Here is a 17,290-nt window from a genome sequence, read left to right on the forward strand (position 1 = left end):
AATAATAATTTCTTAGTTGTGCACATTAGGTACGAGGCATCGAAGTGTCAAGCCTAGGTACCATAGCACATGATTATTTAAAATGATCATGTAGATGAAGAAGTGTCCAAGGACATAGTGAGGATACTTAGGACAACAAGAAATGCACAACAACACATGTGCAAGCACATGTGCTAATCGGCCAAGAGACAAGCCCAACCGAATTCGGTTAGGGCGGTTAGGGGTAGGCACACGTGTAGGGTCAAGCCATGTGGAGCTTAGCTTCCTAACCAACTCTAGGATCTAACTAACTTACCTAATTAGATAAACAACCTAGGATGAACAAAAATAAACTCACTAGTGCACCCGACAACCTAACACCTAACCGGGTGACACTAGACTAGTAACTAACTTAAGAAACATCCTACTACCTAACCTAGGATGGTCCATAGGGGTTGGTTATGGTCCTAGTGACTTAGGGGTATTTTAGTAATTACCTAGGTCACTTAATTAATTAAATTAGAAATTTAATTAATTAAATTAAATTCAAAATCAAGGCCGAACCCTTAGCTAATTTTCAGATTTGGCTAACTCAAATGCTTTCCTATTTTTAGTCATTTTAGGAGGGGCATTTTGGTAATTATCTAATTGATTTATTAAATCAACTTAATTAACCTAATTTGAATTAGTCAATATCAGTTGCAAAGACTTAGAATCACGTTCAAACATAAGAAACTCACGACTGAAAACAACGAGCAAAACACAAGAAAAATAGAAAAATACTCTCGAGTTCTCTTAGGCGATTTCAACACTATTCTTCAATATTTTCGTGCAAAGTTCAAGGTGATCTTCATAGATTCAATTCTCCAGTAAGTTATGGGTTTTCTCTCTTGGATTCCTTTCTCCCAGAGGCTTTTCAAACGTTTTGAATTCAAGAAAATGAAACTAGGTTTGTTCCCAATGAAACGAATGTTCATCTCCCTAGTTCTCACTATTTCCGATTTTAATAGTATGTACAATGCAAATCTCGAGCATGTTGTTGGTATTTGGTGCTGATTGATTATTATGTTTAGGTTTCTTTGTTTGATAATGTTGAATGAGACCTATAGGTTAGATCGGTATGATTAGAGTATTATTTACATTAGATAAAGAATGTTGTAATGCCTAATTGTGTTCGAGAAGATGAAATTTGTTATGAGTTGTTTATGAAGTTTAGTTTACTGTTAAAAGTTGTCTTGCTTAAAATGAACTGATTACTATAGTATACACATGAAGTTAAGTGAATTGGCTAATGATATTCTCATGACCAGTGTTAAGTAAAAGTTTTGTTTATGCTAATAAATTGGCTTACAGTGTTATTTCAAAAATATGATTATAGAATTGGCTAATTACTAAGTTATACCAAATTAATCATGACCAATGTAACTCAATGAACCTTATAACATAGGGTGTGCCAATTATTGGGTCAAGTCCCAACATACCCTTTACACACAAACTTGTCAACATAATAGTATTTTTAATAAGTCCTTATAACTTCCATAAAGAATGGTACAAGACTATCTATTAATGTTCAACAAGATAAGGTGAGTAATGAAATAGCTAAAAGCTATGAGTTATGAAATTGACCTAATAGAGAGTGTTAAAGGAAGTGAGACTAGTCTCACTCACACTTAAACGATTATGAAAAAGATACTCACATAAGAGTGTGTTAGAATTCGTACATAAGAGGGTGTTAGAATTCGTGAGACAAGTCTCAGTCACACCATAATGATAATGTGAGACTCACATTCATCAAGTAAATAAAGGTGTGACAAGTAGTCCATTGATCTATGTTAAAGATACTCACATAAGAGTGTGTTAAAAATCGTGGGACAAGTTTCATTAACACCATGATGAAAATGTAAGGTTTAAGTTCTTATTCATCAAGTAAAGAAAGAGATGACAAGTCATCCATTGAGTTAAGCATACCTAATATCCGAAGCATGCTTCCATAATGTATGAGTCAACTCTAAAAGTTATAAAGTATAAGAAATTGAGCAAAGACCCGATAGACAAGCAATGAGCTTGTGCAAGCACTTATAAGCCTCATGAGATGAGGCTACCACCAAGGTGGATAAGAGTCTCTGAAATCTCCTAGTCTTCGAACTATGTTTCCAGCAAAGGAACTAGCCAGTGGATTCCACCTAAGAGAGCTACCTACTATTTAGTTTCATTTTGACCGGTGAACCACCTTTTTTCAGTGTGGGGCAGACACTTGATTTAAGGTTTAGCTCACACGATCTATGTCTGTCAAATGCTCAAGAAAGTATTCTGTTTCACTTAGCCGTGAACCACCACTTTTCGGTGTGGGAAAGACACTAGACTTGGTTTCACTTTAGCCGGTGAACCATCCCTTTTCAGTGTGGGACAGACATTGGATTTCATGTTAACTCACATAATCAAGGTTAACTTTGACCGTTGTACCACCTCTTTTTGGTTTGGGAAAGACACTGGATTTCATGTTAGCTCACATGATCTTAATTCTAAAGATTTCTTTAATAAAGTAATAAAGAAAGAAGAAGAAATGTAAGTTCAAAGCGAACTAAGAAAGCAAGAGCTTAAGAATATCAATCATCAGTGTTTGATAAGAATGAAGTTGTTAACAAGTTATGGGCATAAACAATAAAGATTGACGTATAATGACTTCTTTTATTATGCAAGTGATAAAATATTGGGCATAGCCAATAATCTTTATATTATCAAAAATTATAAAATAATGGGCATAACCAATAAGGATTGGCTTATAAAGACTTCATGCCCAAAGTAAGCAAGATCATAAATTTTAACTATATGCCCCAAGATCTATATATCATGCAAATAATCAAAGAATGAGCATAGCCAATAAATATTGGCTTATAAATACTTCATGCCAATTTAACAAGAATGGAAGAGATAATTTGTGAGTAGAGTAGTCAAATCATTTCCTTAGTATTTTGGATTACTTACTTGATTCATTGTAGGTATCAGACTACAATGAATCATTGCACTCGTATGTAAAGCATAGGATCAAAGGAGATCATTGAACTACATAACAAAAAGAAGAAAATACTGAAAAATAAACTAAGGCATGGGAGAAGAAGCTTTATTAATTTTTGATTGAGTTGATCTAAAATTATGTTCATGATTCCAAGGTCTTATGTTCATATAGAAAATGAGTTGTGTGCTTTAAATGCATGAAAACATGTCATATTCATAGAATGATTCACAAATAACAAATTAGGAAAGTATAATGACTTCACTTTCAAGAAACGACATGTTACTATAGGAAGACCTTTCCTTGATCATGCATAGACTTATGTGTGTATGTGCATACGCCAATACTTAGTACAAGTGTGTACTAACCCCTATACTATTTCTATATTTATAGGCGCAGGTCCGTGAGAAGATTGTAGATTCGTTGAAACGGTTGAGGATGCCTACATTTATTATTCTAGCTTTAGTACATTAGACATAGCTAGTGGATGTTGTCCCTAGCGTTTCTTTACAAACATTTGTTCAAGCGCTTGTATTAAGGCCGGTTTGGCAAACTATTATTAATATTATGATTCCTTATTTCAATTATTTAATATATTGATAGATGGTTGTTTAGTTTGAGCTTATTAGTATATCACTCTTATGCAGTAACTATATGAAGTCTAAGTACACTTCAATAAGTATTAAAAAGTTTTAAATTTTCCGCAAATTTAACTGTATGATTGTGATAAATGCTAAGAAGAGGCTCGTCTACGACCTCTGAGAGGTTAACGACGCGTGTCTCATCTGGGGTCTAGGATCCGGGTGTGACACAAATCATGAAAATGCTACTTGTAGTTATAATTTGCCAATCCAATTCTCGAGCAAAATCATATACAATAATCCTATCTTTAAACATAACATCTGTGTAACAAGAGAGAGAAATGTATGAATGACAATTAAATTATGATGCAGTTACATAATGCCTTATTTTCAGTATTGTACGATCAGGATACTAAAATGTAATATCAACACTAAAGTTTCAAAAACTGACCTCCTAGAATTGTTAGGCTTAAATCTGGTTTTATAAAGTGAATGCACTATCCTGTTAAACACATATAATATAACATACAAATTTCTTCTCATATTGATGATTTGGCCCTAAAATATTGATGATTTCTTCATCCTAACAAATGAATACCTTCTACTCATGAACTCCATATGTTTACGTATCGATGGATTACTTCTCTAGAATTTTGAGCATGTCTCCACGTGTGGAAACATTTTGTTCTTTTTGACGAGTTACGTTTTCATGTTTTTAGAATATCTTCCATGAAAAAGTTAGGAATATATTTTTGAATCATTCGTTATTTTTTATAAAGTCCCAATAATTTGTTGGGATATATACTATTAACCATATGTTAGCATATAATATTTATTATAAAATAAATATTTTCCCAATTTTAATAAATCATACATTCCTTTATGGTGTCTATTTACTTATATAGTAGATAATTTAGTGTGTAGAGTTTTAGCTTGTACACAGAGGATAAAATCATTGGTTCTTATAAGTATAAAGTTTTTTGTACACAATCTAGGATAAAAATCGTACATGTCATCAGTACGATTGTAGCAAGAGATTATATGTAAGTTATCTTGATTATGAAAACGATATAGTTTCAAATTCTTGTGCTAGTGCATTTTGTATGTATCGAATGGGACCGAGAGAGATAGTTGTTTTAGACTGACTGACAAAAACATATTCTCTAAAACTATGAAATGTACTTATATTCTTCATCTTGATATAACTTTTATGATCTGTACATATTATTTATCGTTTTGATATATTAAAAGATGAGATTCTGAGATGGGTCAATATGCTTGGTAAGTTGGATGATAATAATATATATTGATAAAATAATAAGTTAATTGATGGAATCCATGTCTTGTGATAAAGATTGATTGATATGCCTTTTTTTGAGAAACTTATAAGTTTTCATCGTGTCAAACCTTGTAAGTAGATTTATGAAACCAACACATGAAATAAGTTAGGCCGTGCTCTAAAGAAAATTAATCATTAAATTGAATTCTTCAGTAATTTAATTTATTGATTATTATATATAATCTATAGGGAATTACATAAGTGTTTAATGGGAAATATAGAAGTATAAATAGAGGAGTGCAATTAAAGATTTCTAGTGGAATGGTTTGTAATTTATCATCGTAAAAATAATTCAAATTAATTATTTGGAATTATTTCCATATTAGGAAGCCTCGTTAATAAATTATGGGGTCCCTATAGTGCCCATATTTATCTAGAACTCAGAATCCTATTTCTAAAGGGAAAATGGGAGATGAGCGTGAATTTTCTTATATAAAAAAACTAACTTGTAAGTTTTTGGTTGAAGAAAAATAACGTGGATTTTGTTCTCCTCTTTGGATTGGGAAGAAAGCTCTATAATCATGGATTCTTCTAACCCTACAAAGATGATTAGTTTTCTATCATGACTATCTTATAGATTTTACATGAAGATCTGTCTAACTTGAGGATTCGCTTGAAGATATTCGTTCATGCTTGCAGAGGTATTTATCGAATTAAATTTCAGCATGTTTTTGTGTTCTAGCATAAACGGCATTAGTTATCTATTTATTCATGTAAGTAGTAAAGATTCTGATATGCTTCTATTGTGCATATACTTTTCCATCAGAATAATCCATACAAAAATCTAAATGGTTTTAATGTTTAAAACTATTTCTTATGATATCTTAATAAATTTTTTTATAACTTCTTTAATAGTTTCTTGATATTTTCTTGATAATTCAATGTTCTGAACCCTTCAATGATGAAGAAATTCTCCAAATATAAATCTTACGATGCTATCTTATATTTTCTTGACTATAATATTATGATGTGATATATATATCACTCATGAATGCAAAGATATGATACATGATCTGAAACCTCATGACATGAACAAAATTTACAAGCTATAACCTTCAAAAGGTATGAAGAGGAGCCTTCGGGCTAATTCATGAACACATGAGCATCAGGGAGAAAAATGAAGTTAAATTATTTTTTGTGGGGGTGGATGGGGCTGGGGAGGGGGTTTGTTTGAGGGTAGCGACAAAACATATTTCAACAAGAAAAATGTAATTTGAAGTTGGAAGAGAGTTTATGGAAAATGTATTCCATAAGATTTGAAGGGAAATTATTTTCCTTAAATTTGAGGAAGTGAGTTGATTTGAAATACATTTTCCAAAACACTTAAACTAACGAAACATGAGAAAATAGTAAACATTCACACTAAGGTGCTGAAAGTGATTAAAATCGTTCAACACACCTTATATTATAGAATATACAACTATCCGCAGAAAGCTATGTACTTCTATTGTGCCTGTGAGTCTAGTCCAAGTCTTCGTCCTCAATCTTTTGTAAGTCAACATGAATACCAACATCTGAGGTAATAAATCTTAATAAGGTCATATAGTGCCACCAAATCTTACAATTTTGTAGCTTAGCATACAACCTCTTATCTTAGAGAACCTACAAAATTCTCGAACATGGTCTCTCTACGTTGTCACTCTACGAAATTCTCGAACGCAGGTAATGAACATACATAAAATAAAAACTTTTTTAAAGTCATCAATAACATAAATTTCAATTTAACAATATCAACTATCCTATCTCATAGGTAAAATTCAATATCATGCATTTAGCACTATTCATACAAATTCAACAACAACATGCTCAAAAACCTCGGTGTAACACCCCGTAGCAAAAACAAACCAAAAAATAGTTTTTAGAAAAATCTGCAGGTGCTACCAAAAGTGGCATTGACGGACCGTAGCCTGAACCACGGTCATCCTGCACAACTGTCGATGGGATTAAAAACTCCCAAAAAAATTTGCCTAGAAAAATTGGTTAAGTCTTAGACGACGGACGAACTTACGGTCCGTAGGTTAAACGACAGTCCGTAATCCGTGACCGACAATCAAGACTCCTTCAACCACTCTCTGAAAAAAGCTATGGATGACCAGCATGGTTCGTAGATGGACCTACGGTCCGTAGGTGGAAAATTTTGCAACCAGTTAAGGGGAAATGCAGTTGGGTCAACTTAAAGGTATCATAACACTTAGCACAAAATGAATTAGGTCTCCCATGACCTACCCACAATATATAATTAAATTATCTTTCCATAGCTATCGACCTTGCTAAAATCATACCTTCGAGTAAAACGCTATGCCAATTTTAGTAAAGTCCTGTCGAACAGTCCCTCACGACGGACCCAACGATAGGGCGCCGGTCGCACGATGGACCGTCAGTCTTGGCCGTCGTGAGGCCCGACAGCAACGTTCCTAGGGATCTTTTTGACCTTTTCTACTCCGCTTAAACTCTAAGTTACGTCGTTTTGACCCTAAATCATCATATTTTAGTCAGTTTAAGCCTAGAAACATGATTAAAACAAATCCAAGTCAAATCATTAAATCAAAACTTAGAAAATTAGAAGCAAGAGAGGATAAAAAATAGCTCAAGAACCCTAGTTCAAGAACGCCATAAGCTCCAGCAGTTCCAGCTCTGAAACTTAAGTATTTTTCCATTGACTTCATCACCAGGTATGTGGGATTTCACTAGTGGGTTCCTTTCACCCATTGGTTCCTTAGTTTCAATCAGTTCTTGATTCTCTTATCATGATTAAACCTAGGTTTCTAGAACTTTGATATAAATTCATAAATTTATTAACTATATGTTCCAAATCATATTATCATGTTATTACTAACATTATAGCATGAAATTTAGAACTCTAGCTTTGTATTTCTTTAGTTCTTGAATTACACATGCTAGGTCATATATTTCAGACACTTCAGATATACATGCCTCAGTTATAAATGCATAATTACCAGATTAATTGTTGCATTCTCAGTTTGCATGTTCAGTTTCAAGCTATCCTGTATTTACAGAAATTCAGATATAATCAGTTAATTCACAGAATTCATTGGGAGTAGCATAATACCGAGTTGGACTAGGGTTCGTACCCAATAATCCCTAAACTACTAGCCAAGTAGGTTGTAAGTCCCTTTTGTGGGCAATTAGTTTAGTGATAACCAGCATGCCTTTATGCCTTTGGCAGGGTATATTGGGTCCTTTCGATGGGGCGTATACATCGGACTCCACATTTAACTCATGTCGATTTATTATCGGTTATTAGTAGCTCCCAAAGTTAAGTCAGACTCTTTTCATTGACCATTTATCAGTATATTCAGTATTCAAAATATTAAAAATTGGTCAATACATCCAGTTAGCTCAAAAATCAGCACATCAAGTTCAGATTATTATACTTGTTTTTGTTCTTGTTCAGTTATGTTTTATTTCAGATTTACTCTATCCTACATGCTCAGTACTTTTCAAGTACTTACCTATACATGCGCTACATATTCTCGTGATGTAGGTTCAGGTTCTCAGCATCCAGATCACGCATAGATCGATTTCCCGATCTCCAGTTCAGCAGATTCAGTGGAGAGTCCTCATTCTCCGAGGACTACAGTCATGTGTTTTATTTCAGTCTTTAGTCATTTAGTTTCAGTCTTTGCTAGATTTAGCTGGGGCTTGTCCCGGTATTTCTAGTCTAGTTAGAGGCTATTTTCAGACATAGTTAGATTCAACTTAGTATTGAGTTAATATTTCTTTTGTATTAAACTCATTTTTTTCAAATATCTCAGTTATAGAATATTGGTATTCCTTATCTATTCATTTTAAGTATGATTTATCTTCCACAAGAGTTTATTATCTTTAGTATGCTCACAATTATGCCAGCAGGGTTATCTTGGGATCACTTGTGGTCCTACGTTCCATGTCTGCATCTCGGAGGTAGTTCGGGGCGTGACAAAAGTTGGTATCAGAGCACTAGGTTCAAGAGTCCTAAGATGTATGAAATATCTGCACTAAGTAGAGTCCTTTTCATGGGTGTGAAGTGCACCACATCTAATGAGAGGGAGGCTATGAAGTGTTTTAGGAAAAACTTCACCTTCTTGTTACTCTTATCGTGCGTAAGGTATGATCTAATTAAATTCTAACTCGACGTTGAGTGCTTAAGATCATGCCTCCTCGTAGAGCTAACGCTAGAAATGCAAATGCCAGGAATGGAAATGCAGATCCTTCAATCCCAAATCAAGAAGTCTCCAATGTTGAGTTCAGGAATGACATACAGATGTTGGCTAAGAGTATGACCCACCCGAACAATCGGGTTCATGATCCTATGAATGAAAATAGTGGATCAACAGCAGCAATGGTCTGTAACTTTGTTAGGATGAATCCTCCTGAGTTCTTAGGATCGCAGACTAATAATGAAGATCCTTAAAATTTCTTGGATGAAATCAAGAAGATCTTTGAGGTGATGCAGGTACTGGGAATTATCGAGTTGAGTTGGCGTTATACCAGCTGAAGGACGTGGCTCATGTCTGGTACACTCAGTGGAAGGAGAATAGGGGTGCAAATGCAGCTCTTATTACTTTGGAGTGCTTCAGCGAGAATTTTCTCGACAGGTTTATCCCAATAGAGTTGAGAGAAGTAAGGGACCAAGAATTCATGAACTTGAGGCAGGGAAACATGAAAGTCCAGGAGTATCGGCTGAAGTATAACCAACTCTCCAGGTATGCTCCTCACATGGTTGTTGATTCCAGGGCTCAGATGAATAAGTTCTTGCATGAAGTATCAGATTTGGTGAAGACAGAGTGCAGAAATGCTATGTTGCTGGGAGATATGAACATCTAGGATTATAACTCATGCTCACAAGGTTGAGGGTGATAAAATTAGGGAACATGCTAAGGAAAATAAAAAGGCTAGGACTGGAAACTATGACTATTCTCAGCAGAAATCGAGTGGTGGAAATCACTCGCAGGGCCAGCAGATGTTTTTAGCTCCATTCCCTTCATCAGCTAGTGTTCCATCCTCCAGAATAGGTTTGATCATAGGGGAAGAGCACCAGGCTCTAAGTCTTAGGGACGTTTTTCAGGCACCAACACTTACCCCACTTACCCTAAGTGTGGTAAGAACCATCCAGGCGTGTGTCTTGCAGGAAAAAGAAGGATATTTTGGATGTGGTCAGTCTGGTCACAGGTTCAGGGATAGTCCTTCTAGACATGGTCAAGGAGGTGGTAATGGTAGAGCTCAGTCTACAAATTCAGCAGCACCAGCAAGTCGCCCAACTCAGCAGGGTAACTAATCTGGTACAGGTGGCGATCATCGCCAGAATAGACTTTATTCTCTTCAGGCTCGCCAGGATCAGGAAAGTTCTCCTGAAGTAGTCACTGGTACGTTACGAGTCTTTGACCTTGATGTTTATACATTGTTATATCCACGGGCTCCTCTTTCTTTTGTAACTCCTTATATAGTAGACCAATTTAGTGTTAGTCCATAAACTCTCTCAGAACCTTCTAAGTCTCTACTCCAGTCGGTGACCCAGTTATAGCTAGACGGGTATACAGAAATTGCCCTGTCATAGTCTCTCAGAAATTCACCTCAGTATATCTAGTAGGGTTAGAAATGGTAGACTTCAATGTAATTATAGGCATGGATTGGTTATACTCATGTTATGCCTCAGTCAATTGTAGAACTAGGATTGTTCGTTTTCAGTTTCCAGACGAACCAATCTTAGAATGGAAGGGTAGTAGCCTAGCGCCTATGGGTCGATTTATTTCTTACCTTAAGGCCAGAAAGATGATATCTAAGGGTTATCTCTATCATCAAGTTCGGGCTAAGGATTCTAGTCTTGAAACCCCATCTCTTGAGTCAGTTCCAGTAGTCTGTGAATTTCCAAAAGTATTTCCAAAACATATTCCTGAAGTTCCTCCCAAAAGGGAAATCAACTTTTGAATTGATCTCCTTCCAGATACCCAGCCTATTTCAATTCCTCCTTAAAGAATGGCTCCAGAAGAGCATAAGGAATTGAAAGAGCAGTTGAAAGACCTTCTAGATAAGGGTTTCATCAGACCTAGTATTTCACCATGGGGTGCACCTGTATTGTTCGTAAAGAAAAAAGACGATTCTCTCAGAATGTGCATTGACTATAGACAGTTGAACAAGGTCACAATCAAGAATAAGTATCCCATCCCCTGGATTGATGACTTTTTTGACCAACTTTAGGGTACTAGTCATTTCTGAAAGATAGACCTCAGATCAGGTTATCATCAGCTCAGAGTCATAGATAGTGACATTCTGAAAACAACCTTTAGAACTCCGTATGGTCATTATGAATTTGTAGTTATGTTGGTTGGACTAACCAATCATCTTGCAGCTTTCATGGATTTGATGAATAGAGTGTTCAAACAGTACTTAGACTTGTTCGTTATCGTCTTCATTGATGATATCCTCATTTACTCTAGGAGTAAGGAAGAACATGCAAGTCATTTGAGAGTTGTTATGCACACTCTCAAAGATCGCCAGTTATTCGCTATGTTTAGTTCATGTGAGTTTTAGTTGCAATCAGTTGCTTTCGTTGGTCACATTGTATCTAGCGAAGGGATCCGCGTAGATTCACAAAAGATAGAAGCAGTGAAACAATGGCCCAGACCTACCTCTGCTACAGATATAAGGAGTTTCTTAGGTCTAGCAGGTTATTACAGAATGTTCGTGGAAGGATTTTCATCCATATCCTCACCATTGACCAGGTTGACTCAGAAGATGTTCAAGTTCCAACGGTCAGATGATTGTGAAAAAAGCTTCAGAGAATTGAAAAGTAGATTGACTACAACTCTTGTCTTGACTCTACTAGATGGTTCAGATGGTTATGTGATCTAATACGATGCATCCAGAGTTGGCCTTGGTTGTGTGTTGATGCAAAGAAATATATATCTTATGCCTCTAGAACTATCCAACTGATGACCTCGAGCTAGCAGCAGTGGTGTTTGCACTCAAGATCTGGAGACACTACTTATATGGTGTTCATATAGATGTGATCACTGACCATAGGAATCTTCAGTACGTGTGCCACTTAGCGCCCCGGGACAGGAGTGGGGGACGGCCCACCAGAAGAGTTGAATCTTCGCCAGAGGAGATGGCTTGAGTTCCTTAAGGATTATGATATGAGTGTGCATAACCATATTGGTAAGGCGAATGTAGTAGCTGTTAGGACCGAAAAAAAGGTGTAAATGCGAAAGCTAGAAAAGCAAACCTCGAAAGACCACGCGTAAGAAGACAACGAGAAATATACCAAAAGACACACAGATTTAATGTGGTTCGGTCAATCGACCTACGTCCACAAAGGAGATGAGCAATCCACTATAAATATGAGAGTACAAAATACACAAAGAAACAACCTCAACCAATTCACTCGGAATACATGGGAGGTTCACACAAGTGATAGCGTATCAAGCTTGTGATCCATAAATTCTCCCTCTAACCAAAACTCTCAAAGCCCTTAAGAATAAATTGTGAATACTGATTAAGTTAGAAGGAACATTCCTCTATTTATAGAGTCCTAAACCTTTTCCTACCAGAAAAAGGATTAGTCAATCCAAAACCTTTTCCTAAAAGTAAAACTTATTTATGGTAAGAAATTAGGTCAAATAAAACCCAACAAATCTCCCCCTTGACCTGAATTTCTGACAAAATAAATTTGTCCACCTTCTTCACTTAATCTTTAACAACTTGCTTCTTCTCTTCATAATCTCCTTTGCAAAATTTATGTCTCAACATAGAGAACCTCTATGAAATAATTTCTCCAGTAAAATCTTTATTACTTTAAAAAAGGTTGCGGCTAAAACTACACCCGTCAAGATGAACACCTCTTTCTAACTCTGGTTCAATCATCGATTACCGAACCACTAATCCTGACTCGATCATTGAATCTGGCTCTGATACCACTTGTTAGGACCGAAAATAAGCAGTTGTAATTGCGAAAGCTAGCAATGCGAACCTCGAAAGACCACGAGTAGGAAGACAACGAGAAATATACCAAAAGACACAAAGATTTAACGTAGTTCGGTCAATCGACCTACGTCCACAAAGGAGATGAACAATCCACTATAAATATGAGAGTACAAAATACAGAGAGAAATAACCTCAACCAATTCACTTAGAATACATGGGAGGTTCACACAAGTGATAACGTATCAAGCTTGTGACCCATAAATTCACCCTCTAACCAAAACTCTCAAAGACCTTAAGACTACATTGTGAATGCTGATTAAGTTAGAAAGAACATTCCTCTTTTTATAGAGTCCTAAACCTTTTCCTACCAGAAAAAGGATTAGTCAATCCAAAACATTTTCCTAAAAGAAAAATCTATTTATGGTAAGAAATCAGGGCAAATAAAACCCAACAGTAGCATATGCTCTTTATAGATTATTTATGGGTAGTGTAGCCCATGTTGAGGAACAAAGCAAGGAGCTAGTGAAGGGTTTTCACAGGCTTACTCGCTTGGAGTTTGCCTTATGAGCATATCAAACAGCAGTGTAACCATTCAGAATGGGGAAGAATCGTCTTTGGTGGTGGAGGTAAGGAAAAGCAAGAGTGTGATCCGATCTTGCTTGAACTAAAGGGTGCAGTCAACAATCAGAAAACAGAGGTTTTCTCCCAAGGGGGAGATGGTGTAGTTCGCTACCAAGGTAGATTGTGTGTTCCTGATGTGGGAGATTTGAGGCAGCATATTCTTGCAGAAGCTCATAACTCCAGGTATTCTATTCATCCAGGTGCGACTAAGATGTACCGCGATCTGCGGAAAGTCTATTGGTTGAATGGCATGAAGAGGGATATAGAAGACTTTGTGAGTAAGTGCCCCAATTGCCAGCAAGTCAAGTTAGAACATCAGAAACAAGGAGGTATGACTCAAGAGATTGATATTACTACTTGGAAGTGGGATGTGATCAATATGGATTTCATCATAGGGTTACCTCGTACTCGCAGATAGCATGACTCAATTTGGGTGATATTTGATAGGATGACTAATTCTTCTTGCTTTTTGGCGGTCAAGACTACATATTCGGTAGAGGATTATGCCAAGCTTTACCTTACTGAAATTGTGAGGTTGCATGGGGTTCCTTTGTCTATCATCTCATATAGAGGTCCTCAGTTTACCTCTCACTTCTAGAAGTCATTTCAAAATGGTCTTGGTACTCAAGTTAACCTTAGTACAACATTTAATCCACACACAGATAGGAAGACAGAGCGTATCGTTCAGACCTTAGAGGATATGTTGAGATCTTGTGTGATCGATTTCAAAGGTAGTTGGGATAATCACCTTCTTCTTATTGAGTTTGCCTACAATAAAAGCTACCATTCTAGCATTCAGATGGCCCCTTATGAGGCTTTATATTAGCGTAGATGTACATTTACTGTTTGTTGGTTTGAAGTAGGTGAATTAGCTTTGATAGGACAGGATTCAGTCCTTTATACTATGGAGAAAGTGCAACTCATTAGAGATAGACTTAAGATAGCCAAAAGTCGTCAAAGATCTTATGCAGATGTAAGGAGTAGGGAACTAGAGTTCCATGTTGATGATTGGGTTTTTCTAAAAGTCTCATCTATGAAAGGAGTGATCTGGTTTGGAAATAAAGGAAAGCTAAGTCCTAGATCTGTAGGCCCTTACAATATCTTTAAAAGGATTGGCAAAGTGGCATATGAGTTAAAATTTCCAGCAAAATTAGCAGTAGTGCATCTGGTCTTCCACATCTCACTCTTGAAGAAGTGTGTGGGTGACCCAGACTCTATAGTGCCATTAGAGAGTGTGGCAGTGAAAGATAGTCTTTCTTATGAGGATGTACCAGTTGAGATTCTTGACCGCCAGGTTAGAAGGTTGATAACAAAGAAGTCGCTTCAATCAAGGTTTTATGAAGAAGTCAGTTCGTAGATAGAGCTACTTGGGAAGCAAAAGCAGCCATGAAATCCAAGTATCCTTACCTTTTTCCTTTCGATTCCACTCCAGCTGGAGGTAATAGTTCTTCTTCAATTTTACAGTCCTTCATGTGTAAATTCAGTTTAAGAATCATGTTCCCTCAATTTGTACTTTCATTTTTAGCGTAATTGCATGTACTCAGAACTTAGTTCTCAATGTTTCGTAGTGGGTTTTGCATCTCTCTCCCTCTAATTCACCTAGTTTAGTCTTCATTCGAGGACGAATGTTCCCAAGGGGGAGATAATGTAACACCCCGTAGCCAAAACAGACCAAAAATTAGTTTTTTAGAAAAATCTACAGGTGCTACCAATGGTGGCATCGACGGACCATAGCCTGAACCACGGTCCGTCATTCACAACCGTCGATAAGATCAGAAACTCCCAAAAATTTCAGCCTAGAAAAATTGGTTAAGTCTTGGACGACGGACAGACTTACGGTCCATAGGTCAAACGACGGTCCATAGTTCGTGACCGTCGATTATTACTCCCTTCAACCACTCTCTGACAAGAGATATGGATGACCAACATGGTTCGTAGGTGGACCTACATTCTGTAGGTGGAAAATTTGTAGGCAGTTAAGGGGAAATGCAGTTCGGTCAACTTAAAATGATCATAACTCTCAGCACAAAAAGAATTAGGTCTCCCATGACCTACCCACAGATAGATAATTGAATTATATTTCCATAGACACCGACCTTGCTAAAATAAGACCTCCGAGTAAAATGTTATGCCTATTTTAGTAAAGGCCTGTCGTGAGGCCTGACAGCAACCTTCCTAGGGATCTTTTTGACCTTTTCCACTCCATTTAAACCCTATGTTACGTCATTTTGATCCTAAATCGTCGAATTTTAGACAGTTTAAGCCTGGAAACATGATTAAAACATATTCAAGTCAAATCATTAAATTAAAACTTAGAAAATTAGAAGCAAGAGAGGAGAAAAAAAGGCTCAAGAACCCTAGTTCAAGAATGCCACAAGCTCCAACAGTTCCAGCCCCGAACTTACGTATTTAAGATCAATTTGTTTTAATAATTCTTCTTAAAATGGTAATATAGCTTCTTAATGAAGATTTAATCAATTTATATTTCAAAAAAATTCTTTTGGCTAAGGTAATGGTTACATAAACTATTAACATTATTCTATATGCAATATGAGTATTTGAAAAAAAAATATCAAGTCTTTCTATTTGATTGAATATTTTTGTTAGATCATTACCTTGAACTTGTATTGTTTCCCTTAACACTTTTAATACAAAAAATAAATCTAAACCATCAACACAGAAGAACTACTACAGGTTAAAGAAAGTTCTAGGTTAAGACAATATTTTTAAATTCTCATCATCTGTTGATCTCAATAATAACCACTAAATAAGAAATTTAAATATTTTCATATGCTTAATTGGTTCGAATCTATTTTGAAGTGAAAATTAGTTAGATCTAACCTACATATATAAAACAATAAATACTGAAAGATTCTTCAAGGGACTTGTGAACGTGCTTTCTATACATCCATATGTTATTGAAGAATTGACACCCATTTCTAATTACCTTTGTGTTGATATCCCACCCTACTATTGTTATGAAGAATGGTGTTAATGTGGGCAACAACCTACCTCCTCAAGGTCAAATTTGATAAACTAGTTAAGGATAAATTGAAAAAATTTTATGAGATGAAATAAAAAGAAATAATAGAAGTTGGGACACTTTGTTTCTTCCTTTCAAAACATAATTTTAGAATTAAACTCCTATTTTTAATTGACTTAAAACAAGGCATTAACTAAATAAGAAGTCTTATTGCTTCCTTCTTCATGTACTATACCTTTCTTTTGATTAATAGTCTCTAATAATATGTGTATTCTACACTAATAAACTGTATTTCACAAAACATAGCCTTATTTAAGAGGGGTGTTTTATGATTAAAACATTTCATTTTTTTAAAAAGTTGAATTAACATGAAAGTTATTAGTTCGAGACCGAATAACATATTATATTGAGAAAAATATTCACAACTGATAAACTTCAAATTCTTTAGCCTCTATTTGATTGTGCGATACTTTATTCTCTAGATGAGTAATATATTACATTGAAAATATTAACTTTTATGTTTAAATATATTTTGTAATTCCATCATATTAGTCAATGGAAAAATTACATAATTATATTTTTCCTCTTTTATGTAATGCTAGTTTGACTTTGTTAAATTTGTTTGGAATATATATATATATATATATATATATATATATATATATATATATATATAACATGAAAATTATTAGTTCGAGACTGAATAACTTTAAGAAAAATATTCACAACTTATAAACTTCAAATTCTTTAGCCTCTATTTGATTGTGCGATACTTAAATCCATAGATGAGTAAGTTATTACATTGAGAAAATTAATTTTCATGTTTAAATATATTTTGTGATTCCATCATA

At 35.4% G+C, this 17,290-nt stretch overlaps 1 protein-coding gene and 1 long non-coding RNA gene across 2 annotated transcripts; both read left to right on the forward strand.

Moving 5' to 3' along the window:
- The first annotated feature begins 758 nt into the window (after positions 1 to 758).
- On the forward strand, positions 759 to 3,579 carry LOC138340803 (uncharacterized). The gene is made up of 2 exons (XR_011213652.1): positions 759 to 928; positions 3,386 to 3,579. It is a non-coding gene; the product is annotated as an uncharacterized lncRNA (long non-coding RNA).
- Positions 3,580 to 9,065: 5,486 nt separating this feature from the next.
- On the forward strand, positions 9,066 to 14,662 carry LOC138340551 (uncharacterized). The gene is made up of 6 exons (XM_069292357.1): positions 9,066 to 9,261; positions 9,369 to 9,618; positions 9,740 to 10,182; positions 13,432 to 13,734; positions 14,320 to 14,506; positions 14,602 to 14,662. The coding sequence occupies exons 1-6, from the start codon at positions 9,066 to 9,068 to the stop codon at positions 14,660 to 14,662; spliced, it is 1,440 nt and encodes a 479-aa protein (XP_069148458.1).
- The last annotated feature ends 2,628 nt before the right edge of the window (positions 14,663 to 17,290 follow it).

Source organism: Solanum lycopersicum, chromosome 1 (assembly GCF_036512215.1).
Source record: "Solanum lycopersicum chromosome 1, SLM_r2.1".
NCBI classification, from domain to species: Eukaryota; Viridiplantae; Streptophyta; class Magnoliopsida; order Solanales; family Solanaceae; genus Solanum; species Solanum lycopersicum.